Here is a 27,761-nt window from a genome sequence, read left to right on the forward strand (position 1 = left end):
CAGGACTTCCGGAGCAAACGCGAGTTTTATGCACTGGCCAAGAAAGGTTAATTCAGAATGGGAAAATTGGCCTTGCAGTCACCAAGAAATTCAATGTAGTACAGCGGCTGTTGAGGTGCCAAGCTCAGATGCACAATCCGAGGAAGCAGACCCGAATCCGAAGCATAAAATGCAATCCGAAAGCTCGTGTACGAATACGAATCGGGTATATATGTCGCATGGCAGCTCGGCCTCAGGCCCATCCGAACTGTGCAGCGCAGCCGCATGCGAAGACTTCGCTTTGCAGATGACACCTTGCTCACAGCCGCAATGTTTCTCTCCTTAAAGTGCTGCAGCTGTCCCGTCAGATGCTATAATAGTATTCGCTCAAACCAACTTCCTGATTTGCAAATCGTCGAAACTTGTGTCTTGTTACCCCCAGACATACCCCACCTTTACACAGACTCAGAGCAGACCACCTAGCACAGATGAGCGCCTTAAATCCGCCAGAGACACCCAATTCTCTCAAACCTTCAATGGATTTGGAATCCGGGGTCACCGACCAGACCAGGACCAACAGTTCGGCGTCCACACACCACGTCAACGACCATGGTAGCGAGAAGCCTGCCGAAGAGGCTGCCGACCCTTTCATCGTCGACTGGGAACCCGCGGACGATGCCATCAACCCCACAAAGTGGCCAGCATCCCGCCAATGGACAACGATCGGCGTCCTCTCTTTCATTACGTTCCTGACGTAGGCAAACCCCAGTCACTGCTCATGTCTACGACCATTCTAACATGCCGTAGACCGCTTGCCTCCTCCATGTTTGCGCCCGGCGTGCCGCTCGTGATGCGAGATTTCGGGACCGACTCCCAAATGCTCGCGACCTTCGTCGTTTCCGTCTACGTTCTCGGCTTCGCCTTGGGGCCTCTGCTCCTGGCACCTCTGAGCGAAGTCTACGGCCGCAACCCAGTGTACCACGTCTGCAACGTCTTCTTCACCATCTTCACCGTCTGCTGCGCCGTATCGCAGAACATGGGCATGCTCATCGTCTTCCGGTTCCTGGCTGGGCTCTCAGGAGTGTCGGTGGTTACGTGCGGCAGCGGATCCATTGCGGACATGCTCCCGGCGGAGAAGAGGGGAGGGGCCATGGCCATCTGGTCCATGGGGCCTCTACTCGGACCTATCGTCGGACCCATCGCTGGCGGATACCTCACTGAGGCCGAGGGCTGGCGCTGGGTGTTCTGGGTGATCACCATCACGGTAAGCATGATGCGTGCCACCGTTTTCCGCATCCAGCCTGCTAACAAATCCCCCAGTCCGGCATCTGCACCGTCGTCGCCTATTTCACGCTCAAGGAAACCTACCACCCCGTCCTCCTCGAGCGCAAGGCGGCGCGCCTCAGGCAAGAGACGGGCAACCCGGCCTACCGCTCCAAGTACGCGACCGACTCGACCACGGGGGAGATCTTCCGCCACGCGCTCGCCCGCCCGCTCAAGCTCCTCTTCTTCTCGCCCATCGTCACGCTCATGTGCCTCTACATCGCCATCGCCTACGGCATCCTCTACATCCTCTTCACCACCTTCACCTTCGTCTTCGAGGACAGCTACGGCTTCTCCACATCGGCCGCCGGGCTCACCTACATCGGCTCGGGAGTCGGCTCGCTGCTCGGCCTGCTCGCCGTCGGCAGCGTCACGGACAAGCTGCTGCAGCGCAAGCTCGCCGCGGGCGGCCGCATCCGGCCCGAGGACCGGCTGCCCCTGTTCCTCACCGTGCCCGCCGCGCTGGCGCTGCCCGCCGGCCTGTTCCTGTACGGCTGGACGGCCGAGAAGAAGGTGCACTGGGTCGCGCCCATGATCGGCACCGGCATCACCGGCGCCGGCATGATCTGCGCCCTCATCTGCGTGCAGACGTACCTCGTCGACGCCTTCACCCTGCACGCCGCCAGCGTCAACGCCGCCAATGCCGTGCTGCGGAGCCTGCTGGGCGCCCTGCTGCCCCTGTGCGGCCTGGACATGTACGACGCCTTGGGCCTGGGCTGGGGGAACACCCTGCTCGGTTTCCTTGCGTTGCTGCTGGCGCCCGCCCTGTGGTTGTTCTACTTTTACGGCGAGAGGATCCGGACGAGCAAGAGGTTTCGGCAGGAGTTTTAAGCGTGTATTCTGTTTTAGTTTCTTTTGCGAAGCGGCGAGATGGACCGGTCCTCGGTCTTGTTTTCTTAGTATTAATGTATAGCGTAGTACAGCATGTGTGTACGGGATGGAAAAGTGTGGCATGACTGGAGTTTTCACAGCAGTGCCGAATAATCATATACCATGTTCAAACCAAGGCACTCGATTCAAACTGTGGTTGTATGCAACGAAATACAGCAAATAGAGCTTGATATGGGGTTCCGCTGATGATCTCGTCTTGCAAACCTCGACGCTTCTTGTTCTCATCTTGATCCCATGCTCTTCCAATTTTTCGGCTGCTATGCGGCTGATCCATGTCAACCTTTCCACCCTTTTTCATCTTGGCATGGACTTCTGTGTGGTAAAGCCCTCCCCCCCTTTTTTTTTCTTTTGTGTGTGTGTCTTGCGTCATACCTTGTAAAAGGCTCCACCCTTTTTGTATTGGCCTTCACGTTCGTGTGATAAACTCCACCGTTTTGCTTTTGTCAGGCTTGTCAAGGAGGACGCTTTTATTTTACGCGCACTTTGAGCTTCTTATAGCTGCCTTCAAGCTTTTGGCCGAGAGTTGGTGAGGACAAATATATCGAATGAGATTGGTGGCACGCTAGGTACTGTGCCGCATGGATTTTCTTTCCGAGACCATTCAAGCCAATCAGACGTCGGGAAGGCACCTACCATGACCATCTAGGAAGGAATAATAGTCCCGCATAATGTGTTTCTTCCCTGTGCCACTGACCATCACTGCGGGGAACGCTTGGGTCGTCCCCCCGTTGATCTGCGTCGACGTCACTTCTTTTCAATGCTTGCAGCCCCGTGCTGCCAAAACACCGCAGACGACCATCTGCTCTGATATATTCCATGGGGCCAAAGGCTACCAAGCTGAACTCAGAACCACCGACGAACTTCTTTTGCTTTTACCCTATTCGCTGGAACACCGGGCTCGCGAAAGCACCGGCTTCTTCGGATCCGTCGGCCCCGCCCGCACCTCAAATAAACTTTGGCCGTAAGTCAAGATTCAAGTCATAATCCCTGTTACCGTCGAATCTCGAACCGGCGGGGGAAGAGAAGTGGCTAACGTCGAGACAATCCCAAAAGTCGTCGATCGAAGCTGTCTTGGCGTGCGGTGGGTGGTCGGGAATGTCGACGATATATTATCCCCTGTTCGAAAACGCTGCAGCGACACCGTTGTATCTGAGCGGCAATCATCATGTCTGCATAGAGATCTCCTCTGTGGGAAGAGGTTCAGTGTTTCTCTGAAAGCCTGTAATTATCCAGCCAGCCGCCGCCAACTGAAGAAAAACTAGAGTACCGCTGCAATTATTACGACAAGAGACAACTCGTCTCGTACAAATGCTACGCTCTTACAGTTCCTCCGCTAACAGTACAGAGAGGTATCCAGACATCCAGCCCAAAGCAAGAGAGCGTCAAAATAGGAAAGCAGGGCGCGATATGGTATAGGAAATTCATAAACTTTCTTTGTTCGAGGAAAGAAGACAGAGGGGAAAAAAAGGGCAGCGCGCTCGGGGAGAGATTACCAACGTTCCAAACCCCAGTATATGCAAAAAATACTTATCCAGCTTCCAACATGATGGCTTTTCGTTTTCAGGTTCCGCCATTGAAACAAAGAAGCCGCTCGCTCCTTTCTCTCCAACTTCTTTCCTTTCCCTTTCACCGCGGCGGCGGAGATTTCGACTTCGCCCTGGCCTTTAATATTATCGACTGCCTCTCCAACCGCTCAAACTCCTCGCTTGCCAGCCTCGCTCCCTCAACTCTCGCCTTGATCTTCCTGAAAGCGATGTCCCGGCCAAAGTTCGGGCTCCAGCTCTTGGGCTTGAGGTCGTTGTTGAAGGGCGAGAAGCCGCAGTCGTCCGTGGCGCCGAGCTGGTCGCGCGGAATGTGGAAGCTAGCCTCGAGCAGCATGTCCGCGACCGCCTCGGGCTTCTCGACGTGCGGCGTCAGCGGGTCGACACAGCCAATGAAGACTATCTGCTTGACCCCGTCCAACTTGGGCTCCAGGTTCGATCCGATCAGCTTGTAGAGAGCCTCCTTCTCCGGTTCCGACCGCATCTGCATCAGGAAGTACCCGACTTTGACCTTTAACAGCTTCGGCAGCAGGGAGTAGTAGGACTGGAAATCCGAGTGGCGTGTGTCGCAGTCGCCGCCAGGACAGGTGTGCAGGCCAATGTCAACGCGTTCCTTGGGAGTAAAGTGCGATAACACGTCGTCCAACAGCTTGATGAAAACGTCGATCAAATTCGGCGGAGACCCCTCCTGGCAGGCGAGGCGGCCCTCGGTGAAGTCAATTGACACACGTACCGCCCCGGCCTCGAAGCAGCCGCGAATGTCCTTGACGCACTCGTCCACAATGTCCTGCATAAACTGTTCCTTGGAATATCCGGGGACTTCGCCGACGTAAAGGAGGTACATCATCGACGGGGCGATGACAGCAACCTTCATGGGTTTTCTTGTTGCGTACTTGAGAGATGCTCTGAAGTTGTCGTATGCGTATGTCTGGTACCGGAAGGGCCCGGAAAGGAGACGGGGTAGTGTGCGCGTGTGGCCATCTTGGAAGGTGATTGTGAAGCATTGATCGTCAACGGTGAGGTTTTCGGTGAGCCCGGTTCCGTTGAGCGTGCTGCAACAACTGATTAGCCCAACTTGGCTTCACGTGCTCTTGCGGTGGCAATTGGCTTACTCTGTGACAGAGTACGTCGCGAAGGAGCTGCAACGTTGCTCGCCGTCCGTCACGAAATCTTGACCGCAGCGCTCCAGGCGCTCAATCGTGTCTTGCACGGCCGTGTCCTGGGCCTCGAGAAGGTCGGCCTTGGTGCATCGGCCGGCATCGTAGTCGGCGTAGGTCTGCTGGAGCTCTGGAATGACGTCAGGTTGGGTTGTGAGGCACAGCAGACGGTGGTCGAGACGCGGGACGGACGGGCAAGGCGGGCAACGAAGGCGGAGGCGGCTGGCAACTTACGCATGGGACGGGGTAGGGAACCCACATTTTCGGTGGGAACGATTATAGGCATTGTTGACGTTCAGCAAGAAATCTGCTCTGGTGAATTTTGAGCGTGTGGGAGCTCTGGGAGAGGTGCAGTGATGATCCCCGCAGCACTTGCATTGGCAGGCAGCTTGTTGGATTGGGACGGGCCCGCGACAGCAGTGGGCCAGTGGAGAGCCTACAAATGTATACGGAGAGCTGATCTGCGGGCGGTTCCCCTTTATTCTTCCGAAGGGTGCGGGACGTGAAGAAGTCGACCAGGGCAGGCGTGGGGCAGACGCTGCGACGCGGACGGCACTCCGCCAGGGCTAGCTGCGCAGCGGGCAAGTCTAGCCCAGCGCCATGCGGCCAGGTGCGACGAACCCTGGCAAGGCGGTGCGCGGGCAAGAGAATTTCGCTCGGCAGTGCACGATAAGCGGGTGCGATGGCACCCGCCAGGCGGCGGTATAAAGCTGTGGCTCGTGGCCGCCGCCGAGTCGTCAGGCCCCCTCGCGCCAGCACCAGCCGCCGGACGCGCGACCCTGCGGCAGTACTCAATCGCCTTTGACGCCTCCATAGGCCGCCCTGCGCCGCTAGGCACAAATGCTGCTTGATCGGCAGCCGCGACGACCGTGGAGGATCCGCACGCATGAAGAACGCCACCGGCAGTGTGGCAGCGGTCTGCACGCTGACAGGAAGCCGCTCACGTGTTGGGCCACGGGCTCCCGAAGAGCCCCACCCCGGTACCTGCCGCAGGCTGCCCACTGGCCGCCGTGGATGCGCCGTTGGGCGGAACCGTTTTTTCGGCCTGCCTCGGAGCCCGGCGCAGCAGGCATCCCCATGCTCCACTGAGCCTGGCGTGATGAGTAGTCTCTCATCTGCCTCACCTGCCGCGCGCAACGCTCTCACACACGCGCATCCACGCCTGCTCGACCGCGTCCGGCACGTCGACGTGCACGATGAAGCCTTTGCCGCGCGGGCCGTAGCCATTGGCGTCGTCGCGCAGCCGAGGAACCTCGCCTAGAAGCAGGTCGAGGAAGCGAGCGAGCTCCCAGAGGTCCGTCCGCTCAACTGCCGTGGTGCAGTAGACCACGCCGGATCCTGTGCGCTCGACCTGCGGGACGAAGGTTGGGCAGCTCATGACGCGGGGCCTGACATCGGCGTCGTCAAAGGCCCTCTCGAACGAGGCCACGGTTCGGCGGGCCATGGTGGGATCCTGGACGACGAGGATCGTGCGCGGTGTCGCAACTCGGTGTCGTTCCAGCAGCGCGCGCGTCTCAAGGGCATTGGCTCCGCAGTTGGTGGAGCGGTCCTCGACGAGCACCGTTACGCCCGCTTGGCGAATGGCGTCTGAGTCGTAAAAGCGGTCGAAGACTTGGGCCAGCACGCGCGACTCCGGCAAGCCGCGAATCGCCGGGTAAAGCTCCTGATAGCCAGGATGGCGTGAAATTGCGTCGTAGAGGAATGGCGTCGAGTGGCCAATGCCTCCGCAGATGACCAGCGTCTTGGTCAGGCGCGGACGCGCTTCAAGCGCTGAGAAGACGACGTCGGCGCTGTGCAGCACGGCCGACACGCACAAGACCAGGCAGTCGACCGGATCGGCATGGTGGAGGTCGGGCACGTCCTCGGCGCTGACGAAAGCTGCAATGGTATTGACATCTGCGGGGCTGAGCTGGTCGGCCATGGCTGAGGAACTGCGTACCTAGCGTGAGGAGCGCGGCCTGGCGTGTTCAGAAACTGGTTGGCGAGGAGACCCGTCGCAGAGTGGTGGTGCTGTTGTGGCGCCAAACGTCTAAGCGATCACGTGCTGTCCCTGCCCTTTGGGGTCGTAGGGTGCACTGCAAGCCAGGAAGGCGGCAGCGTTTCCTTCTCCTTCTGCCCGCACCTGGCATGATGCGGCGAGAGTCTCCAGTGAGTCTGGCAACCCCCCTTTTCTTCACCGCAAGGCCTGCAGCTCTGTTGGACCCTTTGCTAGGATCTGCATCCGTGAAAGAGAATACGACAACGTCGACTGCATTCGGCAAGCGCACCGTGCAATGCATTGCAATTTCTCTCTAGCCTTGCGTTAAACTCTATCGTGCGCTGCCTTTATCGAGATGGCTTACCCGTCCCTTGCTAGAGCATGCAGGGTTCGGCGGCTTGGTGCCGACGGCGTGGCGCCTGGGGATTAGTATGCAGCATGCTGCCCTCACTACTTAAAGCCACCATCCAATCCGATCCTGCTGACACGCATGCAAGCCGAGACTTGCCGCCTTGCAGCGGTCCGCTCATCCTCCCGTGGGCCGTTGGACAGACTTTGGCAGCTCGCGTGCGCTTGCCTTTTCAACTCAAGTTCGTAGTGGTGGATGTAGAATTGAAATTTGCGAGCGCAAAGAGCCAGACTTTCGCATGGAGGCGCCGTGAAAGCCTACGATTTCCCTTCAAGTAAGTCAAGTTGTGAGCGAGACAATATTGTGTCAGGAATACAGGCATGGCTCACCCACACCTGTCCACATCTAAAGTTTCTCTTGACCGTGCGGATGACGTTTTCGTGTCGAAGACGAGTATATACGTCAACATGGAGTAGTCAAAGGGTAAAGACAGGAAAGGGTCGTTGCATACTAAGTGTTATGCTTTCACATATCGAGGTCTGCTGTAATATTGATCGACATGGCAGCGCGGAACACGATTTGGCTTGACTGTGGGGACAAGAATGATTGATCTCTTAATTTAGTACTGAGAAAGAGACGTTACGTCAGCCAAGACGTTCTTCTCACAACCTTTCCGATTAGGTACCACCAAGGTTCATTCGACACAAGTAAGGAAGGTGGCGAAAGCACTCATTGATATGAGTTCTAATGGTATATCTGAGCATCGACAAGAATGGCAAAAACAAAAGGAAAGAACCCCATCACATCATCATCCCACCAACCTCAAAATTATACATGGCTTAGTTCTTGCCAACCTTCACGTCCGCGTCCACAAGGTTACCGCCGGCCTTCTCGTCGCCGTTGCCCTCGCTGGAAAGGAAGGACAGAATGTGACCGGAGTTGACGGGCTCACGCTTGCCAACGTTCACATTCGCATCCACGAGGTCGCCGTTGCCAGGCTTCTCATCACCGTTGCCCTCACTGGAGAGGAAGGACAAGATGTGACCGGAGTTGACGGGCTCACGCTTGCCAACGTTCACATCCGCATCCACGAGGTTGCCGTTGCCGGCCTTCTCGTCACCGTTGCCCTCACTAGAAAGGAAAGACAGAATGTGGCCGGAGTTGACGGGCTCGCGCTTGCCAACCTTCACGGAAGTAACCGCAGCCTTGCTAATGTCGCCCTTGTCATCGCCGTTGCCCTCGGAGGAGAGAAAGTCCAGGATGTGGCCTGAGTTGACGGGGTCGGCCTCCGCGTCACGCTTGCCGACCTTCACCGACGTCACGGCAGCCTTGCTGATATCGCCCTTGTCATCGCCATTGCCCTCGGAGGAGAGGAAGTCCAGGATGTGGCCGGAGTTGACGGGGTCGGCCTCTGCGTCACGCTTGCCGACCTTCACGGAGGTGACGGCAGCCTTGCCAATGTCGCCCTTCTCATCGCCGTTGCCCTCGCCGGAGAGGAAAGAGAGGATGTGACCCGAGTTGACAGGGTCGCGGGCGGCCACGCCGTTGGGGTTGACTGGCGCGGCGGTGGAGAGAGTGGCAGCGCCGGCCAAGAGGAAGGTAGCGAGGGTGTAGGAATGCATTGTTGGTAAAAAGCCGGGAAATGAGCGATATGCGGGTCGGAGGTCGGCGAGAGGACGGAACACGGAACGAGGACGAAGCCGGGCGAGGAAACAAAAAGGCTTGGTACAGGCTCGGGGCTTGTTGTTTGATAAAAGAGCGACGGGTTGCGTTTGATTTGCCCTGGTTGGTTGCGTCGTTGTGGTTCAGGGGGAACTGGGGTCGACGCGTCGGGGACGATGTGGGGCTGACCGAAAAGGAGCTTGGGTCTTCATGGCATCAATTCACGGCGAGGCGCCATGCTTGTCTCGACGTGGCGCTCGTAATCTCCATGATTGTCCTCGGTCCGGCGCGCGCTTGTCGGCCTCTGCGTTGGGATCGTTTGATGAATACTGGAGCTCCGCGGCTCTGCTGGCGATGGCGATGGCGGCATTCGGGCTCGGCCACCAGCGCTCAGACGGTTTGGCCGACGGATGGAGAAACAAGCTCTGGATCTGCGTACTTCAAGCCAGCGATGGCTTTCCGAAGCGGCATAGGGCGCCGGAGATTGTTTACCCCGTGTTGCAGCGCGTGATTTTCTGCAGTGCTGGGACCTGTGGGGGGCCGTTTGATCGGCTTTGCTGGCGAATCAACGGGTAGCCCCTTGAACAGTGACCGTAGCGCTACGGGGCAAGGCGATCCAGCATGGACCGGAGAAAATCAAGATGCATTATCGGTGAAGAGCGCTTTGACGAACCGGCTCTCAGCTGAGATCAATGCGGTCAACGTAATCACAGAATGGGGGCGCGATGATGGATGTTTTGTGTCTGAATGAACTACGAGGAGTTCGGAACCTGCTTTGATTTTTTGCCCGCTTGGTGATATCAGTTCAATTCTGGATGAAGCAACAAGTAGCCAAGTCGGCGGTCAGCGCAGCAACGAGTCGAGACGAGGCATAATGCTCATGCACTGTTCGTCGTTTGTCAAGTCGGCATTGAGCAACGGCCGATCAAGCGCATAGACACCCAGGAGAAGGTACGGAACGGTGGAGTCAAACGCGTCTACAGGTAAAGACGCACGTCAATATATCGAGCACGGAGCCGCTGAAGCCACGTCTGCAGCGGAGTGCGCGAAGGGCAGTCAACGTTGGGATGAGAAAGGCGTTCGTCGCATTCAGGTGTGGAGACGGTCGTGCAAGCGAAGGCTGGATCGGGCGGCGACGGGAAGCTGGAGTAGTGCTGTCACTGCTGGCGTTTGAGCAGAAAGTGAAAACGGGAGAGTAGGACGGGAGCAACGCAACGGGGCTGAGTCAGACGCGTCGCTGCCCCGCGCAGTCACATGCGCGCCCGCCACCGGCGAGCTGCCCGCCCGTGGCCAGATCTTGGGTCCTGCAGCGAAGACGTCACAGCTACCGCTCTGCCAACAATCACCTTGCCAGCTTCCTGGCATGCGCTCTGTCGATTTGGCAAAGACCCAATCCGACATCTTTCCTCCCTGGCTTGCCCCTCCGTTCTTCAAGATTCGGCAAAGATCCAATCCGATTCCCTGTCCGCCAGCTCATCAGCTCAAGCTCTATTCAACGCCAGCGCGCCCGTCATGATGTCCTCGCCATCGTCCTCCATCTCTCTTCTCGCTCAGCCTCCCATCAATTCTGTCCGAATCGCCCGAAATTGCCCGTCATGAGCGCAAACAACAAGATGAAAGCACCCGCCCAAAGAGCTACGAACAGCTATGTCCCATCCTACCAAGCGCCGCCCGAAGCGCCAGCTCCGCCGCCCGCAACGACGGTAGAGAACAAAATTGAGGTGCCCGAGACTGTCCAAATCACGACCATGACGGACCTGGTCGAGAGGATTCAAGGTACTGCTGCCCTTCACCCGGTCAGTCCAACTGCGCAGCACTGATTATGGATCAGAGAATGCCTCGGTTCTCTTCCCGTCATCGCCGCGTCTGAGGGTGACCACTGCCCTCGCCCCCTCCGGCCTCCTCTGCCATGCGGTTGTCCTCGGTCCAAAGAATGAGGACTCGAAGACGAGCCGCTACAAGGTTCTGTTGAAGGGCCCAGGAGTGCCCGGCGTCAAGGCTGAGCCGGGCAGAGGTAGGAGAGAAGCCTTGATTGGGCTGCTGGAGGATCTCGAGAGGAGGATTGGGAGAGAGATGCTTAGCACCTAAGGGCTGTGTAAGTCAGCAGAGGATATGTCGTGCCCAAGTTGTAGATGTTCCGGGGTATGCAGTATATCGCTTTGCAGTGGGCTGTATTTACAACACCACTATAGTCAAGAACCTAACTACTCTTTGTCGCTAGAACCAATTGATTGAATTACGCTTCGCATACAGAAACCTTGCTTCCAAGCAATGCATATGGAGGGGAAATAACCGTCAGTAAGTACTTAGACGGATCAGAGCTGGCCGAGAAGTGGGCTTCGCGCAGCCATCCTTCTTGGAAATAGTCCGGATCCATCATCTCTTCTTCGTACAAGAAGTCATCGTCGAACAGCACTTCAGCATCTTCATAGCCATCCTCAACACATGTCAGCGTGAACCTGATGCCCGAATCCCGCCGTGCAACCTCGACCGACGCTTTGGTCACAGGAACGCCGTAAGCGCCGCCAATCGAGTCCGCCAAGATCTGAACATCTCCCCCGACGACGACGAGCTTATCCTGGCTGCTTTGCGATGGCTCGTGCGTCATTTTTTCGTCACTGTGCGTTGTCTTTTGCCAAGGATCGTCCTCGTGCTGCTCGGGGCTCCACACCACGGCGTCAAACTCGATTTTCCGGTCTGGACTTCCACAATTCCCAGCCTCCTCAGGAATATCAGGTGTCGATGATGACGATTTGCGGCTCGAATTGGCATACCGACGGAGTATCTCTTCAACCTCTGGTGCCATGGACTCGATCATCGTACAGAAGTGTCCTGGGTCGGTATTGGTTGGCGAAATGTCATGATCGAGTTCGCGTACCGAGACAGTTGGGGCCCGAGACCGACAACCCCAGTCCATCGGCATGACCTCGTATCTCTCTGAGTCCTGATCTCTCGGTAGTTTGGAGTGCATGCCGGCGTTCATACTCTCCTCTGGAGTCTCAGGCACTGTCGGAAGTCTGGGTGCAGGCCGACGCTTAGGAGAGCGAACTTCCACCATTCCGAACAGTGATCCGCAGAACGGCTTGGGACTGTCATTCAGCATGACCTTTGGAATTTTGCCGAGTTTGGTTTCCAAGTCTACCTGTTTGTCCGGCTTTCCTCCCACGACTTTGTGTCCGGCGATCCGAAGACCAGGGTCTTTGGGGCGAGATGTCTCCACACCTTTGGATGGCTCGATGATCATTCCCTCTCCAGAGCGTGGTTCAGTTTCGTCTGGGTGATAAGCGTAGAAAGAGGACAGCCAGGTTTGAGCGGTGCTCAAGCAATCCTTATGCGACATGATGTCAGCTGTAAAGTGAAATGCTTTCGTCCGGAGACTTGTCGACTGTTTGTTTTGTTGTTTTAACTTGAATAGACACATATGCTGTACTGTCTCGGGGAAGTTTATTGCTGACCCTCAGCGGCTCCATTAGCTAGCAATGGGCGGGAGTTCCGTCTTATACTGGGGCTAGAACAAGCCTGGATCCGCAGGCGGCGGGGAGCCCTTACTTTCCGGGTACCGCCTTGGTCGTGTTAGCATTCGATCCGTCGATCCGGGCACCTACGGCACCGAAAACATGGGCTGAGGTGAGCATGGCACCCTCCTCGTGGGAGGGTGGTTGGGGTCCATTGCCAGCCTTGCGGGCCCCAAGCTCGGCTGAGATTTCGAGGTCTGCTCACCATCTCTCCTGCAACATGCGCTCATAATACAGAAATCAGCTACACCCTCCAGCTGTAGGTCCCAGCGAATGCAGCAGGGGTATAGATGTCACCCAAGTGCTCGACCTACGGTCAAGCAGTCCAAAAGAGAGGTTCATGAGATGTATGTAAACGAGCCTCATTTCTATCAATAGACATTCTCAAAATTCCGTCGCCGTTCGAGACACAATGAAACGCTCCTGAACAGTAAGTTTCAGGAGCACCTTCAAAAAAGCTCTACGGTTCGTCCACAGCTCACTGATTGACAAATACCTACAACCGCGCGGCTTCGGCAAATGACGTCGATGCGGCGGCTTCGGATGACCCTACGCGCCCGAAGGAGCGGTTTCAATGCAGCTAACCGGGCACCAGTCCATCGCATGCCCTGTTCTTTTTTGGCCCCCATGACCCCGCACTCTGCCTTGCGGGCGTTTTGGCTTCTGTCTTATGATCTTTTACTGCCGTGTACCCGCACCACCCTCTGGTACAGAGGTTCTAGATGTGGTTTCACATGGTGCATACTGCGAGCTTGGCGTGAGTTTGGCTCTGGCGCCACATGTGTCATACACTGCACCTTTATCGGCGAGATGGTTGCGCCGGCTATTTGGTACGGCAGACCCCGAACGCTCGTGAATGCAGATATCATGTAGGCAAGCAAGCAAAATGCGAGAATCCATGCACCTGAACGGAATGAGGTATGGAATCACCTGAAACAATATTTTACCTCGCCAAACGAGATTAATTGCTTTTGCCATTCACTGCGCCAGATATCTCCCTTGGAGTCCACGCCATATGTAATATTGGCCGACTTGACTTGCGCAAATCAAGCCATTCGGAAAGCTCTCATGCTACCACCATTAATTGCGACATCTCTTTCCCTTTTTCCAGTAGTACACTCACGTTTTCCCAGAAAATTTCGCTTTCCTGAAACTTGTTTTCGACCAATTCATTGACTGACTGAGGTTTAGGATAGACCCCTCTCGACATAGTCCTCTCCATGAGTCCAAACGAGAACCCGGAATGATGCTACAAATTTTCAGAATCTTCCGTTAGCACTACGGACGGCTCAGCTCTACGGTCATGAGACAGTTGGTTCCGTTTGGTCTTACAATCTTCCCATTGGACACGTTCATGCGGAATTCGTAAATCTTGTTCGTGACTGCGCAAAGAGTGGCCGGTCTACACTATTGCCGGCATTAAAAGACCAGCAGCGGGAGATGTGCTGGCTGCATAATTGAAACTCCAATAGCGATGAGTCACTGTGATCCAAGACACGTCACTACAATCGTTAGTCCAACAGAGGCAAGTGATTGAGGATATGTCTCGCACAACAAACGAAAGACGGCCGCTACAAACGCGTTACAGCATACCGAAGGCCGACCCGAACCACAAGGATCAAGGACTCCAAAACGAGAACAAAGAGGAACGCAAACTTCGCAACCCCCCAAGATCCCAGCATACCGAATTCCCACTGCGGTACTAAACCCCTATGACCTTCATCCAGCAAAATCCGCACCCACCCTCCAACCGGTTCGGTGGCGGCGGCAACATCCCCTGCCTTCCCCACCCCTCACACCCATCAACACCACCACATTCAACGTTCCGCTCATCCTCAAAAGGACTCTCCATGCACCGCGCGCACCGCATGTGATCGCACATACGCCGGCGACCGCGTAGCGGCCCGCTGCAGAAGAACAGGCCGGCGTCGTTGGCGGTTTGGCAGTGGCAGCAGCGCCATGGGCGGTGATTGGCGTCTGCCATGGATGACGGTTGGTGGGCGATGCAGATGTTGCCGTTGCAGTTGGTGGCGGTGCAGTAACGGCGGTAGTGGGGTCGGGAGGTAGGAAAAATAGGCGAAGAATAGGAAGCGGGTTTGAGTGGTGGCGATGACGGTGGTGGTTTTGTGGCGAGCATGTTCGTTTTCGCAGGACGCGGCTATGATGTGGGAGGAAGACGCTTGATGATGAGAATGTTTGTGGCGTTTAGAAATTAGAGGAGCTTCTCGGACAGGGCGTTGCCTGCGTTTGGTGATAGTTGATGGGTGAGGAGTTGTAGCTGCTGTATGCATTTTTATACATCTTGCGGCGGCGGCGAGCCACCCGTACTAGTTGACTTTCTGTGCTGAAACGTCTGCTGCTTAAGTGATATGCTTCCGTGTGTTTGAAGTCGAACAGCAGAAAAAGACAAGTTGCCACGTCGGAGCTCTGACACGCTTCAAGACACAGACTTGTGGACAGTTTGACTGGACATATTTGAAACAAAGGCGATCAAGTGACCGAAATCCTCCAGCTCCTAACCCACCACCCTCTTCCTTCTAATAACGCCTTTACCGCTCATACCTATGCATACATATCTAACACACGTGCCACATCTACATGCTTTGCGTGCCTAGCCTTCTATTCGGCAGCAACGCAACCGAAATCACGCATCCCAGCGTCACGCCGCCCGCCAAATACAAAACGGCATTGATGTCGCCGCCGCCACTTGTGCTCTTCGCATACAAACTCTGCGCGATCAGAGGGCTCACGATGCTGAACAGACGGCCCCAGAAGCTCGCGATGCCGCACGCGGTGCCCCTGACGGGCGCGGGGAACGCCTCGGGGGTCCAGCCATACAGGACGGCGTTGAACATGCTCTGGAAGAAGTATTCCATGGCGTTGAGGCCGATGTTGGAGGCCTCGGTGTTGACCGATGCGAAGATGAAGATGGAGGCGCCCATCAGCCCCGCCGACACTGCCATCGTCCACTTGCGGCCCACGTGTGGCACGTTGTACAGCAGGGCCCCGAGAGCCACGCCGAAGACGCCCGGAAAGTAGATGAGCAGGTAGGAGCGGTAGGTGAAGTCAAGCGACAGGTTGAGCGAGCCGTTTTTGACCGCGATGATTTTGGGGAGATAGGTGCCTATGAAGAAAATGTCAGCAGATGTAGGAGGCTGGAAGGTGAATTCATCTTCTTTGCTTACCGGCTACAGTGAAGCCCCAGTAGTCCATGATGTACGTCAGCCATACCAAAATGGTCAAACGCGTCATCTCCCGGCTGCTGAATAGTAGCTTGTACCGCTGAAGCTCCAAGCCCACCTTCTTGCCTAGAGATAGATTCCTCTGGGATTTACCACCTCCAAGCCCAGGCGCCCCCGAGGATCGGTCATGCTCACTTTCCAGCATCTCGAAGGATTCAAGTCTTAGCTTCGACTCCTGCCCGTTGACCTTTGCGATGTGGCGGATGACTTCCACAGCCTTCTCATCTTGACCCCTGTACACAAGGTACTTTGGTGACTCCTTCATCCTGAAGACGACAGTACGTATGAAGAACAGCGAAATTGTCATGGCCCCGAGCGTGAACATCAGATATCTCCATCCCATATTGTTTGACTTGGAGCAGCATTCGACGCCAGGAGCGGAGTTTTTGCATGATGGCAACGGATCGGAATCGGCAAAGTTCGGGGTGCACGAGTGTGATGGGATGTAGGCGTACGCGAGTGCTGAGCAGACGAGCACTCCGAGCGGCTGGAAAATTGAGAGCAAAGCCAAAAGGAAGCGTTTGTTCTTGATCAATTAGTGCCAGCCTCTTACGATTGCAAGCAAACAACATACCTGGGGGAGAAATTCCAGGGTGATGGTGGTATCGATGGGGATATTCCCCCCAATGCCGAATCCAGTGAAGGCTGTGAGGACCAGGAAAGGGCTGTACGAGTTCGGAGCTCCAAGGCAGATGCCGAAAATTGAAGCTATCAAGACTGTAAGGTTGAACGCCCATTGTCGGCCTGGATTTCCATTAGTTTCTCGTGTCTGATGAGGTGGAAGATTCAAGTCACCAACCGATAATGTCCGACAGAACACCCCATACGAACGCGCCTGTTCCCCATCAGCTTCTGCTAAAGTCTTCCACACAGGTTCGAAGTACCTGCTGTCAAACCAGCGGAAAACGATGTCGAAATGTTCCCGGATTGGTCATCTGGACAAAGTCAGCAAAAGCAAAAACAGGAAGATGTTCAGTATCAGCCTACTTCCAAACCCGAACTCCTGCTGCACCGGGCCGAGGACCAGACCGAACGCCATGGCCCACAGTAGATCCAAGAAATAACCAAAGCCGCACAGGCACCAGACGTGCCACTGGTACCTGCCCATGCCCATGGCGTCGATTTCCCGGTTGATCAGCACGCACTTTTTCTCGAACAGCGAGAAGCCCTCGACGTGCAGGGCTTCCGTCAGCGAGGCTGCACGCCCCGCGTCGACCTCGTCATCGCTAAGGCGGCCGGGCTGTATGCCGCCCGCGCTCTTGTAATCGACGTCTGCCATGAGGGGCTGGAGCGAAGGGTCGTCCTTGTCGTCGGGGGTGTGAAGATACATCAGGGGAACAGAGGCGCCGTCTGGTGGATCAAGGGGATCATTTATCGAGGGGCTCCTGGCGACGAGTGGCTGCTGCGCTTCGTCTTCCCGCTCGTCATCATACGAGCTCTCGGGCATAGTCCTTTTGGCGGGGCGCGCGCGGCGGGACAGGGTGCTGTTTTTGAACGCGTGGGATGCAGTCGACGTCAACCGCTGCCAGTAAGCTTGAATGCATCCCGCGTGCCGCCTGCTGTGCGACGCGTTGTTCCATGGCAGCAGCTCCCGGCTAAACGCAATGCGGCAATGAGCTAGCGGCTGGCGTCCCGGGCGTGGCACCCTTTGTGGACCGTTGAGACCAGCCGCGTCCGATGAACCTTGTGCTCTGTCTGTATATCAAAGAGCTTCACCCTAGTTTGCTTGTCCAAAGAGCGAGTCTTTCCTGGACTCCTGCTGCTGCTGCTGCTGCTGCTGCTGAACTCCGCACTCTTCTGCATGCGTCAGGGTGCCTCACTGCTCAGAGACGGTTGTCAGCCTTCACCGGAAAGTCGATGACGTGCGTCAGATGGGCCTTTTGAGGATTCCGCACGCGACGGGGAGGTCGCTTATCTGCAACCAACCCCACTCCGCCCCGGTTGGCGTGCTTTTAGCTTCCCCGCCGTCGATCGATCGTGCCCGTCCGTCCCCGATGCCGTGCCTCGCTCAGGCAGAAACGCTCGTCCCCAGGCACACATGTTCGGGATGAAAAAGAGAAATCCCCCGGCCCAAACGGTCTCAGACGCCGGCCACGCGACGCAGGTCCGCATGCGAACTATAAACGCCACTGCGGCTAGGTCTCCATCTGCCGAATCACGGCGACCAGCCACCGCCATGAAAGACCGAATGACTGGACGAGCCGATCCTTGTTGTCGTTGAGCAAGATGGCGGCCCACATAGAGCGATGGAGCTTCGCAGCAGGATCAGTCAGTTTGCCGTATCGTCTGACGTTCAGAGCAAGGCTACCCCAATCTGGCCTGCCTCCTTCCAGCCAAACCGCTCTCCCGTTTGTTATTGTCAGCGCTGGCCAGGGATCGCCAAACCCGATAAAAGGGTCGTCGGGTGCAGTTCTTGCTGCGCAAAGCCATCTATAATTTAACAAAGATGATTATATCAGGAAGCGGTCTTGCCCCACCTCTCCATCGTAGTGGAGCAGAGCGGTCAGCTATACGGCCCTATACCTCTCGCACAAAGCGACAAAGCTCCCGAGAAAGTCCCCACCTCGCGCCGAGCAGGTGACCCAGCACCGAAGTCCCATAAACTCCTGACGTACTACCCGTACACTAACAAGTCTCCTCATCACCATGCCGTCTCGCAGCCCAATCATTCGCCGGAGCCGCTGAAGGTAAATGCCCAAGGAGATGGCTATTCCGTGACTAGGCAAGCTGGGAGCGAAAAGGTCCACGTGAGAGAGCAGAGCAAATGGCCTCGAACTTTTGAAGTGGCCGGGAGCCAGGGATTGTCCAATCGCCCAGGGGCCCACGGCTAAACATGGCTTCCAGATACCGCGGCAGCGGGACAAATCCGCTCACCGTAGGCAATAGCGTTATTGCGTGCCGAATCCGTTCGATTGAGTTTCTTTTCGAGCAAACAAGTATCCGTGAATAATCCATCCCAGCATTTCCACCGGTGCGCAACGGTAATTCCGTGTCGATAAAGTCTGTCTATATTTTGGAGGCGGGGAATATCCTAATGTTGATATGAACATGTCGTGACCATCGCATGCGATTTGCGAGGCTCGAGATCCCGGGAACGAGATTTTCGGGATCCTGGAGGTCATTAGGTCGCTTGTACCCATTATATCGTAGCCGGGATGGACGGAGACATTTTCCGGGGCCCTGAGAATGAGATCGTCGGGCCCATGCCAACGGCCGGTAAAGATTTGAGGCGCGAAAAAATGTCGAAGTTGCCGAAATCCATGCGGATGCAACAGAACGATGACCATGCTTCGGAGCGCCGTTTTCAGCGCTGTCCTTCAAACCCGCTTTTCTGTTGTCCAAGCACAACAACGTTTTAATTGTGGAAGATCAGGCTCCCGCCCCCTCCCGATGCCTTCTCACAGCTCCAGCACCACGTGTGCCCGCACTGCAGGCACTGCTTTGTCTGCTCTCGGTGCGTCCTCAGTCCACAGCTGTGACACGTCCAGTACTTGTCTCTGCAGTCGGCGTGCTTCGAAGAATGGGCTGTGGATGTGGATTCCTCAAGTAACATGATCTGCAGACACGGTTGGGAAGGGGACCTTATGTGTAGATCCGCAAGAGCAGTAGGTATCCTGGCAGTGTTCAACGAACACCAATGCAAGCGACGAGGTCCTTTCCTTTCTCTGTAGCCACGGGAGGTACTCATTTAGGTATATAAATGGAAGGAACCCTTCCGCCGCGACTGTTTCCGAGCGTTGTCCGGAAACGGGTGTTGCAGAAAAAAGGTCGCAAAATCTTGTCGAGTCATGAGGTCCAAGTCCGCGTCACACAAAATCAATAAACAGAAGTTCCTCCTCGTACGATGATAATGGTCATGCTGCAAATCATGATACTGCAGCGGGAACAAGACCCAGAGAGAGAAAGAGAGTAGCGGTGGGTCCTGCCTATCTCTGGCGGAAAGCGTTTTGTGAGACGTGGTGGTGGTGTTGATGCCGACTTGCCATCCTCGTGAGCAGAGCATCATTTTTGCAGATCACCTTATCGGAAAACCGGTCGGCTGAAGGAGGGGATCCACTTTCCCAGGCGTCCGGGCTGGCTTCCAGCTGCACATCAGAAATCTCCCGAAAAGGCTGAACCTGGCCCCTGCAACTTGGTCAAGTGGTACTCCGTACCAGTCAATCCCTGTCCGCACCCCCACACGGGACCTCGAAACGGGTGGATACAAGGGAGAGCCTGAGACAAGAAAGGCGGTCGAAGTTGATGCTTCTCATTCACCGACAGCCGGCCTCGTCTATTGCCGTGATCAAAACAAAGGGAAAATTCTGCTTTGCAAAGTCCGCTTTCCCCCACCAAAAGCCGTATATGTACATCGCTGCATGTCTTGTTGCCCCCAGTAGCCGCAACGAGCCGTTCCGCATTCGCATCCGTTTTGGGGAAGAAGGCAAAATGCGTAGAACATGGCACGGCGATGCCAAAGGCCAGCCGCTTCTCAGCCCGAAACACGATTACCGCCGGAGTCTGTTTCTAATTTCTCAAAAGGTCCGTCATGGGGAAAATAAAAGTCGGTTGAAAAGTGTCGAAGTTGATTGGCTTCCTTATCCGCGCGAACGGTACAGATGGAAATCCGTAGATCGGCATTCCTCTAGTTCTTGTCCTCAAGGATGCCCTCGGCCTCGAGCCGTCTCCGGGCCTCTTCAAGAGCCCAGGTTTGTATGCTGCAAGGAAAAAGCGCGTCGCGTTAGCGTCATCGCATCTCAACTCGCTCAATAACCGTTTGCCCCTCCGTCCACCCTCGAGCACATCCAGCCTCAATCCTTCTAAACCCGCAAAAAAAACCCCTTCCACCCCCGCCAATTCGCTCTCCAAACAACAACGATGACTCAGAAGAGACATACCTCGTATCGGGCTTGTAGCAGTAGGCCAGGCCCGCCAGCCCAAGGCTTCCGAGAAAGCCCCAAATCCAGATCTTCTCCCAGCCTTCCTGCTGGTACTTGCCCGGCGCGACGCCGAACAGCCAGCCGCTGGGCGGGTCGTAGTGGTCGCCGTGCGCGTGCGCGTCGCCACCAAGGCGGCGCGGGGTCGAGGACAGGTTCCTGCTGCGGCCGACCGTGTTCGACGTGGTGGCGGCCATGCGGCGGACGGCGGCCGTTGTGCTGCGGATCGAGGAAGCCATGGCGCGTCGTCACGAGAATGAAAGGGCGGAGTGGAGAGGGGAGGTTTCGTTTCGTCGAACGGTGTCTTGTTGGAGGAAGACCCGATGTGGGGCGGTCGGGTCCGGTGGTGGCGATGGAGGGGGGATGGATGGGGATGAGGCGGCGCGGGTGAGGTTGGAAGTTGAGGTTGCCGGCGGTGCGTGCGTCGTGAGTCTGCCGCGGGCCAGTCTGTGCTCCGCAGGAAAGAGAAAGCGAAGCCGTCGCCTGTGTGTGCCCGTGCCAGGGCGAAAAGCGGTGAAGCGCGGCAGTTCTCTCCCTGCCATCGCCGACAGCCGGTTAGTGAGGGACCAACTCCGAACGATACGACTGGACTGCCACGCCTCAACTCCTGTCACCTGCACTTCCATCGCGCCGAACGAATCGGGCTAATGGAGTATTGAACCACTGCACACCGCCGTAATGGGCAATAAGCGGAAAGAAGCAGGCCATGGTTGAATTATTGCTCTTTCGAATTGCTTTGCCCTGCTGCCACTTGCATTCCGTTGACTTTCCGATCAATGCCATTCCTCCCAGCCCAGCACTGCCATATCTCATAACTACGTACATCTCTCGTAATAGTCGCGTTTCCCGTCTAAGTCGTGCTCATTAAATCCTCCGGCTTCCTGCCTTTGTCGTCTCGTCGTCAATGCCTGCTTTCCTTCCCATCCTTTTCATCATTTCCCATCCTCAAAAGTTGTAAAGCCACTTATCGTCTAAGTTATTTCACCCGCTGTATTACGCGTGGCTTCGAAAAGAACAAAGAAGAACTCTCGAGTGCGACCGGATAACTTGTCGTCGAGAGGAACCGAAGGGGAATATGCCGCAAAACGCCAAAGCCTCGATGGAAACGAGGCGATTCAAATGCAGAAGAAAATACTAATGAACCGGAGCAAAGCGATGCAAGCAAACTGCAACGTCCGAGAACGCTAAAAATCGCATGCGTATGCCTCGCAATTTTGATCCCGCCCATGAAATTTGTACAGGGTTGAAGTGCTGAGGATGAGACCGAGCAAATCCGGCTCTAGCGGCGCGAATGGGTATAGCGTGTGGTTCTCGTCCTCCTGTCGTCTGAACTGGCGCTGCCTGAAGGTTGGTTAGCAATCTACCTCTACCGTAAAAGCTGAGAGGAACGGTCACTTACTTGAACTTGTGTAGTCGCTGTAATAGTAGCTACTAACGTCGGTTGTCGTGGTCTTGTCATCATCGTACCGGGACTCGCGCCTCTTCTTGCTGAGCCCAAGAAGAGCTCCTGCACCAGCGAGACCAGCGAGCAGGCCGCCCATGCCCATGCCACTCTTCTTTGGCGGAGGAGGCCTCGCGGGACGGTCACCATACCAGCCAGAGTGACGGCTACCGCCGCCGTGGCTGTGACGGTGATACTCCTCGACGTATTCCGTGGAACGGCGTTTCTTCTTGCCGAGGCCGAAAATTGCGAGAATGCCGTCAAAGGCAGCTTTGGCGCAGCAGAAGAGGCAGAGAAGTGCCAGCAGGAGGATACCAGCCAGGGTGCCGATGACGATGCCAGCAATGGCGCCTCCGCTGAGACCGCCGCCGCCGCCGCTCTCACCGGCAGTGACGGGCGCAGTGGCACCGGTTGCAACAGGCGTCTCGAAGGGGACGGTTGTGGTTGCGGCGGCGGTAGCTGTGATAGTAATCAGCGTCCCCGACGTCGGTCGCACCGGCGCGGAATATGAGGCACCCGTACCCGTTGGGGATGCTCCAGGTGATTCGGACACGCCAATTGCGGCGCATTGCCCGTTCAGCTGGCAGTATTGCTTCGAGGTACAGCAGATGCTGCCGCAAGCAGTCTCGCCGTTTCCTGTGTTGCATGAGATGGAACTCCCGGTCGCTTGGGCTGTTACAGTCGCGCCGCCGAGGTAGGTGCTGTAAATCTCGGTTCTGGTCACTTTGTCGGTCTCAACGAAGGTGCTCGTGTAGTACGACCAGGAGCCGGAGCCGCCGGCGGTCGCGCTGCATTGCGCCTGTTCGGAAGAGTCGGTGTAACACGCCGCGGCACTTTCGCAGCAGAGCTGGCCCGACCAACCGCAAGGGTTGTCGCAGGAACGCTGGATGAGAGTGACGTTGTGGTACTCCTCAATGGCGACCTGGTCGAGACTGGAGTCGTCGGCGGTCTGGATGGGGTTGGCGCTCGACCATTGCGGGGACAGCGATAGCGCAGCCAGCAATGTGGAGACAAGCGAGCTGGGAGCGAGCATTCTGGGTGACGGTGCGCCGACTGCACGGCGACTGCGAAGCTGTCAAGGACCTGGTGAAATAGATGCCGCTCGTGGAATTCCGCTGGACGCTCAGCTCGCGAGAAAGACGGGCGGGCGGGCGAGCGAGCGAGCGGGATGGGCTGCTGGCGACGTGGAATGGAGTCGGGTTTCCTTGCTCGGCAGCCGGGTGGGGTCGGCGTGATCTGTGATCTACCCGCAGCGTCGTGGCTTGTCGAATGACGTCTCGGCTCCCGAAGATGGAATGCGAGCTGGACGGAAAAGTCGGCGCTGAACGAGCGACAGAGGCGTTCGCAACTAAGACTGTGAGTGAAGTGAGTGCGTGGGAGAAAAGAGGAATGCGGGCTGCGAGCTGGGCGGGAAAGGTGATGCAGGGCGGGTGGGTTTATCGAGCTTGCCAGCCTCCTCCCAACCACCTCGCACAGCGTGGCCCACGCTGCCTCTGCCTCCACCTTGATTTAGGAAAATCGCGAGGCTGAAGTTTCGAGTGCGCCCCTTCCGACGCACTAGGTGCAGTATAGCCGACTCAAAATGCTCGGCCTGTTCGCGCAGTGCCTGATGTGTTTGCCCGCCGCTTGCCGTCATCATGTTTATCCCGTCGGCGGCCCGCTGCCCGGCAACCGCCTCGTCGCGTGCAGCTCAATCTAAGCTGCCAACACTACCTGCATCAACAGTGCCCTCGAGTCTCCGCGCAATCTGTGCAGTGGGCGCGTCCACCTATTACTCCATTAGAAGCTATCCTATTTACTATTTTCTCGGTCTTCTTAGCCGTCTCTCGTGGGTAACCGTCTCGTGAGTGTGTCAAGGAATTGCTAGCGAATGTCACGAAATAGCGTCAGATGTGAAAGCAAGTGACGGCTTCTGATCTTGGCTCACAACACCACTCAACGCAAGATAAAACGGTATCTCTCGGGGTATACAATCCAAAATCCAACAGCAACAAACCAAAAATCGAAAGAAAATCCGACCGACAAAATTCCCGACAAATGAAACCAGCTGGACACAGCGGGACAGTGTTGAGGAAGAAAAAGGCCTTGGTTGGTCCGTCGGCCCCATGCAGACAAGGGATAAAATCGAGGTTGAACTCCTCATGAGCCATTACTGAATTGTGCTCGCAGATTGTCGCGGCTGCGGCTTTCCTTCACCACCGCCGTCCAGTCCTCCCACTCCCTTGCCATTTCGGTGAGCACATTGCCCATGACCACTGCGCTGGCCATGAGTCCGTGATTCTCGCCCTCGAGGATGCGCACCTCGCAGCGCTTCATCGTGCGGCCGAGCCACTTGACGTTCTCAACCGGTACGCGCGTGTCCCGGCTACCATGGTGTATCACAACAGCCCGAGTGATGTCCACGTACCGGAACCCAATCGGTTGTGTGCGTTCGAGACATACGAGCAAGTCGACAGCAGGGTTTGCGTTCGTGGTCGCCAAATCCCACACCGATAGAGTAAGTCTCGTGTCGTATTCACGACGTCGTTCTTGCTCCACCATCGTCATAGCCGCCTTCGCCTGCGCTGCCACTGCGTGGTTCGGATCGTCCGGGTCATTGGCGGCTACCTCAAGAGCACTACCATTGGGTAACACGCGGTCCATCAACATCATTGACTCCCGGTTCTTGTTTGCCGCAACTGACACGCGGGCTGCCGGAGCCTGTTGGGCTGCAATATAACTCTTGCGTTTGACCCGCTGGGGTGATTTCGGTACACTTCGGGTGAGGCTGGCCGAAGTTGCACTCATGAAACTGGAGTTGGCCACTTTCAACAGCGGAGTCGGGAGAACGCGCAATAGACGCTGTGACCGTGGAAGCTGTCGCTCCGGCGTCTGTGCATTCACAGGGAGACCAACTGCAGTCATCTGCGACGGCGGAATCCATGGGGCGAGGAGATGCACGCGGCCGCGGATGTGTTGTGGCATGCGCAGTGCTGTTGCCAGTGCGTAGATCGCACCAGCTGAGTGCGCCATGATAGAGAACTTGGTGATCTTAAGCGCTTGGCAAATGCAAAGAACGTCATCTAAACGGAGTTTGTTAGTGATCAGTACACTTCAGAACCTTCTTCGAACTTACCCGGCCAACTAAGGGGCGTTCCATGGGGATCTGACTGAGACTCCCCAACGCCCGGTCGATCCGGAGTGATCAATCTCAGCTTGAGAGTCGTTGCCAACTCATCGTAGAAAGCGGTAACGTAGCGAGTCAATCCCATTCCAACACAGACAAAGATGGCGAAGCCATTCGGGTCGCCGACCTCAGAAAAGCAAATAGTCCGTCCGGTGTTCGGTTCGCGTACTTTTTGCGTCAGGCGAGGCGAATACAAGAAAGCATCGACATCGTCGTCAATCGAATCCCCACTAGTGGGGCGAAGAGGCTCCTCCATAACAGCTTCCGGGACCTGCGGCGACTTGAGTGGTGATTTGACCTGCATCGAATCCCTCTTCACCTGATCGACTTTTGCGTTGTGTTTCTGTTCAGCCTTCAAGGGAATGTCTGGATGCGACCACCGCTTCTTCTTGGCGTTAGCGCTCGAATTGGACCGTTTCAAACCTGCTGTCGGCGGTACAAAGAGCGACTGCCGTGAGCACGGCGCCGATTCGGTGCTAGCCGCTCGAGAGGGTGTTCGGGATTCCGTCGAGCTTTCGAAGTTGATGTGCAGATCCAGCTTTTGTGCTGCCTCCTCCAGCGACCTTTTGTTGCGGTCTTGCATCATGGCTGATGTGCTACTGCTGCCAGCCGAGGGACGGCCCGCGATGGTGTGGCTGCGTCCCATGGATGAGAGCGAAAGGCGATTGCTCGGATTACTCAATGCGGCCTTTTCACTCTCACTCCGGCCTAGCGACTGCAACGCGAGCTTGTAGTCTATCGGGAGTTCCTCCTCGATGCTATTTTTTGGCCCCCCGTTCTGTTCCGGTTGAGCGGGATGTGCACTATCCCCTAGGGGTAAGGGGCTCGTCAATGAGCGTCGTATTTCGGTTGGCGCAAGGCCAAGCATTCTGTGAGCCTTTGCAAGAGACTCTTCGATGGGCCGCTGCTGCTCCCACTCTAGTGCACGGGTGATGGGGGAAAGCGGCGTTCTCATGCTAGTGGTGGACAGGCGGGAAGGCTCCTGGGCGTCGTCGCCAACGTTGAGGTGTAGATTTCCGAATTCTCTGTCCCGAAGTTCTTTCTGTCTCTTGAGCTCCTTGATGCGTCTAGTCACCTGAGTGTCTTCCTCGTGCTCTGGTTCGTCTGATATTTCTTTTTCTTTCCCTTTACCTTGCGGCTCAGGCGACGGCTCCATTGGTTCGTCTTCCTCAATGACGGTCCTTGTTTTGGACTGTGTCCTGCTCCGAGATCTCGAACTTATGCGTCTGTGTTTGGCTGGGCTTTGAGACTGATGACGGAGACTAGAAGTCCTTGAAGGGATTGAATCATCAGGCCATCTTGGACCGCGCTCTTCTATTTCGGCGGGACCGGGGGTGGTGTTGATGGGTGTTGGCTTAGGCCGCGACTTCCGTTCAGGTGTGGAAGGCCCTTCACAAGGAGCCTCGTCGATCCTGGAGCCTCTCAAGGACTGCAGAGACCGTTTTCTCGGGCTCGGCGGGCCCGAGGTACTCTTGGTGGGTGACCACAGGGCCGACGGCGGGCTGCTGAGACCAATCGAGTCGCTGTCGCGGCTCCGTAGTCTCTCGCGCGAGCTCGCATAGCATAGGCTGCGTGTTTTGGTTGCGCTGCGCTTGCTTTCCAGTGAAGCCCTGCTATTTGTGGAGTGGCGACGTAGACCGCGCGTTATGCTGCTGGCGATGCTGCTTGCATCATCCTTGGTGCTCGAGTGCTTCGAATTCAGCGAGCTGCAGCTCTTGGAGGTGGAAAGGATGTAGTTCTTGAGCGAGCTGCCTTCCCTGTCGCGCTTGTGCCCCTTCGGAGCGGTAACCGGCGAATAGCCTGAAGGCGGTGGGGCCGTCTTAATGACCGGCGGTTCAGCGGCCTCGTCGAAGTCCGCACTTTCCTCCTCCCACCGTTGATGCCTATGTACCCCGTATTCGACGCCAAAGCCCCGGGTGCCGTTCGGAAAGCCAGGCTGCCATGCCACTGGGCTGGCAGGGACCGAGTAGCTCTCGCCATCTGCACCGATGCGCGGCAGATTCTCGAAGTGGTCTTGTGCCGGCAGCGAAATGGCGGATAGGGAGTCGATCAGCGACGATATGACCTCGGGCGACGCAGGGTTTGGGCGGATGTGGTTGGGCGAGCGGCGGGGGCGGCCTTCTCGGGGAGCGGACGTGGACGCGGGCAGGGAACGGCGCTTGGGATTGGCGCTCGAAGCGCGCCCGTTCTGCAGCGGGGTTACGGGCGACGGGTCTTCCATGGCTGGCGGGCGGAGGAGGGAGCGACGCAAGGGACGGCGGAATGGAATCAGCAGGCGCGGTGGACTGCGGTAGGGGTGTAGCTTCCACTGACGGCGGCTGCGAGTGCGGTGGGAGCTGGCTGCATGGTTGTGTCGCAAAGAACGCGCGAGGACGAGGGAGCGGAGGCGCTGCCACAGGCGCCGCAGTGAGCTGGAGCGAGCAGCGCGGTGGACAGGCGGGTCAATTCACACCACGAGGGGCGTTGCGGTTGGTTATTATTCGTAGTCAGGGTGAGCCCGCACGAGCATTCGATCGACGGAGCGATACAGGGGTGCGGGCGCGCCAGCCTGCGCTACACCTGCTACTGAAATTGCATCCGCCGCGCATAGCAGGTCCGCAT

General features: G+C 56.7%; 10 protein-coding genes across 10 annotated transcripts; 2 read left to right on the plus strand and 8 right to left on the minus strand.

The window, feature by feature from the left end:
- Positions 1-467: 467 nt before the first annotated feature.
- SLS55_004312 (uncharacterized protein) lies at positions 468-2,133 on the plus strand (the record flags this gene model as incomplete). Its single annotated transcript, XM_066775770.1, has 3 exons — positions 468-733; positions 787-1,243; positions 1,300-2,133. The coding sequence occupies 3 exons, from the start codon at positions 468-470 to the stop codon at positions 2,131-2,133; spliced, it is 1,557 nt and encodes a 518-aa protein (XP_066633651.1).
- A 1,686-nt stretch (positions 2,134-3,819) lies between these two features.
- On the minus strand, positions 3,820-5,129 carry SLS55_004313 (uncharacterized protein; the record flags this gene model as incomplete). The annotated part of the gene is made up of 3 exons (XM_066775771.1): positions 3,820-4,786; positions 4,847-5,021; positions 5,126-5,129. The coding sequence occupies 3 exons, from the start codon at positions 5,127-5,129 to the stop codon at positions 3,820-3,822; spliced, it is 1,146 nt and encodes a 381-aa protein (XP_066633652.1).
- Positions 5,130-6,011: 882 nt separating this feature from the next.
- On the minus strand, positions 6,012-6,812 carry SLS55_004314 (uncharacterized protein; the record flags this gene model as incomplete). The annotated part of the gene is made up of 1 exon (XM_066775772.1): positions 6,012-6,812. The coding sequence occupies one exon, from the start codon at positions 6,810-6,812 to the stop codon at positions 6,012-6,014; it is 801 nt and encodes a 266-aa protein (XP_066633653.1).
- A 1,245-nt stretch (positions 6,813-8,057) lies between these two features.
- Positions 8,058-8,840, minus strand: SLS55_004315 (uncharacterized protein; the record flags this gene model as incomplete). The annotated part of the gene is made up of 1 exon (XM_066775773.1): positions 8,058-8,840. The coding sequence occupies one exon, from the start codon at positions 8,838-8,840 to the stop codon at positions 8,058-8,060; it is 783 nt and encodes a 260-aa protein (XP_066633654.1).
- Positions 8,841-10,475: 1,635 nt separating this feature from the next.
- SLS55_004316 (uncharacterized protein) lies at positions 10,476-10,968 on the plus strand (the record flags this gene model as incomplete). The annotated part of the gene is made up of 2 exons (XM_066775774.1): positions 10,476-10,656; positions 10,712-10,968. 2 exons carry the CDS (start codon positions 10,476-10,478, stop codon positions 10,966-10,968), a joined length of 438 nt encoding a protein of 145 aa, XP_066633655.1.
- Positions 10,969-11,116: 148 nt separating this feature from the next.
- On the minus strand, positions 11,117-12,220 carry SLS55_004317 (uncharacterized protein; the record flags this gene model as incomplete). Its single annotated transcript, XM_066775775.1, has 1 exon — positions 11,117-12,220. The coding sequence occupies one exon, from the start codon at positions 12,218-12,220 to the stop codon at positions 11,117-11,119; it is 1,104 nt and encodes a 367-aa protein (XP_066633656.1).
- Positions 12,221-14,989: 2,769 nt separating this feature from the next.
- SLS55_004318 (uncharacterized protein) lies at positions 14,990-16,967 on the minus strand (the record flags this gene model as incomplete). The annotated part of the gene is made up of 6 exons (XM_066775776.1): positions 14,990-15,519; positions 15,581-16,163; positions 16,212-16,381; positions 16,437-16,472; positions 16,522-16,572; positions 16,625-16,967. The coding sequence occupies 6 exons, from the start codon at positions 16,965-16,967 to the stop codon at positions 14,990-14,992; spliced, it is 1,713 nt and encodes a 570-aa protein (XP_066633657.1).
- Positions 16,968-20,261: 3,294 nt separating this feature from the next.
- SLS55_004319 (uncharacterized protein) lies at positions 20,262-20,792 on the minus strand (the record flags this gene model as incomplete). The annotated part of the gene is made up of 2 exons (XM_066775777.1): positions 20,262-20,334; positions 20,515-20,792. 2 exons carry the CDS (start codon positions 20,790-20,792, stop codon positions 20,262-20,264), a joined length of 351 nt encoding a protein of 116 aa, XP_066633658.1.
- Positions 20,793-21,944: 1,152 nt separating this feature from the next.
- SLS55_004320 (uncharacterized protein) lies at positions 21,945-23,027 on the minus strand (the record flags this gene model as incomplete). The annotated part of the gene is made up of 1 exon (XM_066775778.1): positions 21,945-23,027. One exon carries the CDS (start codon positions 23,025-23,027, stop codon positions 21,945-21,947), a length of 1,083 nt encoding a protein of 360 aa, XP_066633659.1.
- Positions 23,028-24,133: 1,106 nt separating this feature from the next.
- On the minus strand, positions 24,134-27,381 carry SLS55_004321 (uncharacterized protein; the record flags this gene model as incomplete). The annotated part of the gene is made up of 3 exons (XM_066775779.1): positions 24,134-25,056; positions 25,110-26,264; positions 26,799-27,381. 3 exons carry the CDS (start codon positions 27,379-27,381, stop codon positions 24,134-24,136), a joined length of 2,661 nt encoding a protein of 886 aa, XP_066633660.1.
- Positions 27,382-27,761: the final 380 nt, after the last annotated feature.

This window comes from Diplodia seriata, assembly GCF_021436955.1.
Source record: "Diplodia seriata strain FDS-637 chromosome Unknown scaffold_4, whole genome shotgun sequence".
Lineage (NCBI taxonomy): Eukaryota > Fungi > Ascomycota > Dothideomycetes > Botryosphaeriales > Botryosphaeriaceae > Diplodia > Diplodia seriata.